At 33.1% G+C, this 1,974-nt stretch overlaps 1 protein-coding gene across 1 annotated transcript; it reads right to left on the bottom strand.

The window, feature by feature from the left end:
- Window positions 1-855, bottom strand: LOC120270744. The gene has a single exon (XM_039277815.1). The coding sequence runs from the start codon at window positions 853-855 to the stop codon at window positions 1-3; it is 855 nt and encodes a 284-aa protein (XP_039133749.1).
- Window positions 856-1,974: the final 1,119 nt, after the last annotated feature.

Below are 1,974 nucleotides of genomic sequence, written 5' to 3'. Positions count from 1 at the left end.
CTAAGCGGTCACCATCTTGATGTTCTCAGCAGCAGAACCAGGATAAGGAGAAATATCACGAATGTCATCCTTTAATCCATAAATACCAATCTTACCAAAAGAACGAAGAAGAGCAACATAAAGGTTCACTTTCTCAAAAGCTCCACCAGTCCACTGTGTCTGAAGTCCTTTTGAATCCTCATATTGAAGAAGAAGCGGTCCTCTATTCGTAAGCCATAGGGAGCAAACATTTGATTCATTACTTGATGGTGTTGATTCCCATATAGTGCCTGTCGAATTCTTCACAGAGAGTGTACATTTTTGAGTAATATAAGCTTTAACATCGTCATTAGTTGCAATAGTAGCATTACCATTTGCAATGCCATCGATAGAATTATCAGAATAAATAAAGTTATTTGAGGTCGCTCGCAGGAGTTTTTTATTTTCAAGGGTCGTGGACGGGGGACGGGAAACTCCATTGTCCCATATGCGAGGGCCGTAGACACCAAACCGTTCATTTGAGGCTAGCAAAACGTACTCTCCAAGTTCGCCAGCAGTGCCCAAGGTTCGAGGGGCATTACCAGAACCGTCATCGAGAGAAAGTAGGCCTCTACGGGTGACACTGAGGGTGCAGCCTTTGGTGCCGTTGATGGTCGTGTTGAAGTCTACAACCTTTTGGCCTTTTATGTAGTACGAAAGTCCACAATTGTTCAATAGGGATAAAGTCCCGTTACCGTTGGTGAGGTTTTGGCCGCCAAAGATGAAATCGTTGGTCTCCGAGAACAAGGCATCAGTTAGTATTGCATGGGAGGAGGATGGGAGGATCAGAAGAACAATTAGGGCAAGGAATGGAAGGAGATGATGGTACTGAGCCATTGGTTTGTGTTTAATTTGGTTGCTTTGGAGTTTGTGTGAGTTTGCAGGTTGCATGGGTGACTATTTATAAATGCGTGAGATAGGAAATTAATTAAGGTGCTTAATTAATTGCTAAAACCTTTAGGGGTAACCCAAAAGAAATGAATGATTGAGGGGTGTTTTGGTCAATGTAATTGCATGTACTACTAATGGTCACGTGCTGTTAAATTTTTTTTTTTCTCTTGTCAATTTATTTATGGTGGCGTATTTTCATTGAAGTTGTGGTCCTTTTTTGTTTTTTCCCTTTTAATCTATTTAAAAAATATTTATTTAATTCTAAAACAATTAATTTTATTTGTATCCATGCAGTTCTTTCTTTAATTTTTATTAGTCACATATATTGGTTCAACATTTGTTACATTTGTTGGCACTAATTGAGAAATTAATTAGATCCTAATTAACCCATAAATACATTGTAATTGAATTTTTCTCCAACTAAGTTAAAAAAAAAAATCTAACATTATATAGAATGAGAAAAGATTGCACAAAGTTCATCCAAAATAAAAATATCATTAGATAAAAAAATTAATGAGAAACTAAAATGCTCTTTAATTAAAAATCAGAGGAAAAGACTATCGTTAATATTTTATCAGTGACATTTGGATTCATGCAATCTATGATAAGTTTATATATATATATATATATATATATATAATTCAAAATATATGTGATCTTTAAATAAAGATTTTGAAACGACAAAAAAATGTGGTCCTTCACGTGAGGTTGTTGTTCATATGACAGATAAAAAATATTTCAAAAAACTTTGTTTAATTGTTATAGTCACATATATTGCAACACTTATTATATTCTTGGCACTAACTAAAAAATTAAGATCCTAATTAACTCATATATACATTGTAATAGAATAAAAGTTTCAATTATTTTTCTATGAAAAAAATTTTATACTCAATATAATGAAAGAAAAAAAAAATCCGTATCATATGCTTTTAAGGTCATTGTGATTGCACAATTTAATGTGATTGGATGGAATGAAAGGTATTTATGTGGCCATGGTTAGCTTCTTTTTTAATTTTTATTTTGATTGATATAGAGATTTAAAATTTATAAAAAAAAAATCTA

Source organism: Dioscorea cayenensis, chromosome 10, assembly GCF_009730915.1.
Source record: "Dioscorea cayenensis subsp. rotundata cultivar TDr96_F1 chromosome 10, TDr96_F1_v2_PseudoChromosome.rev07_lg8_w22 25.fasta, whole genome shotgun sequence".
In the NCBI taxonomy this organism is placed as follows: domain Eukaryota; kingdom Viridiplantae; phylum Streptophyta; class Magnoliopsida; order Dioscoreales; family Dioscoreaceae; genus Dioscorea; species Dioscorea cayenensis.
This window is presented reverse-complemented; position numbering and strand designations above follow the sequence as displayed.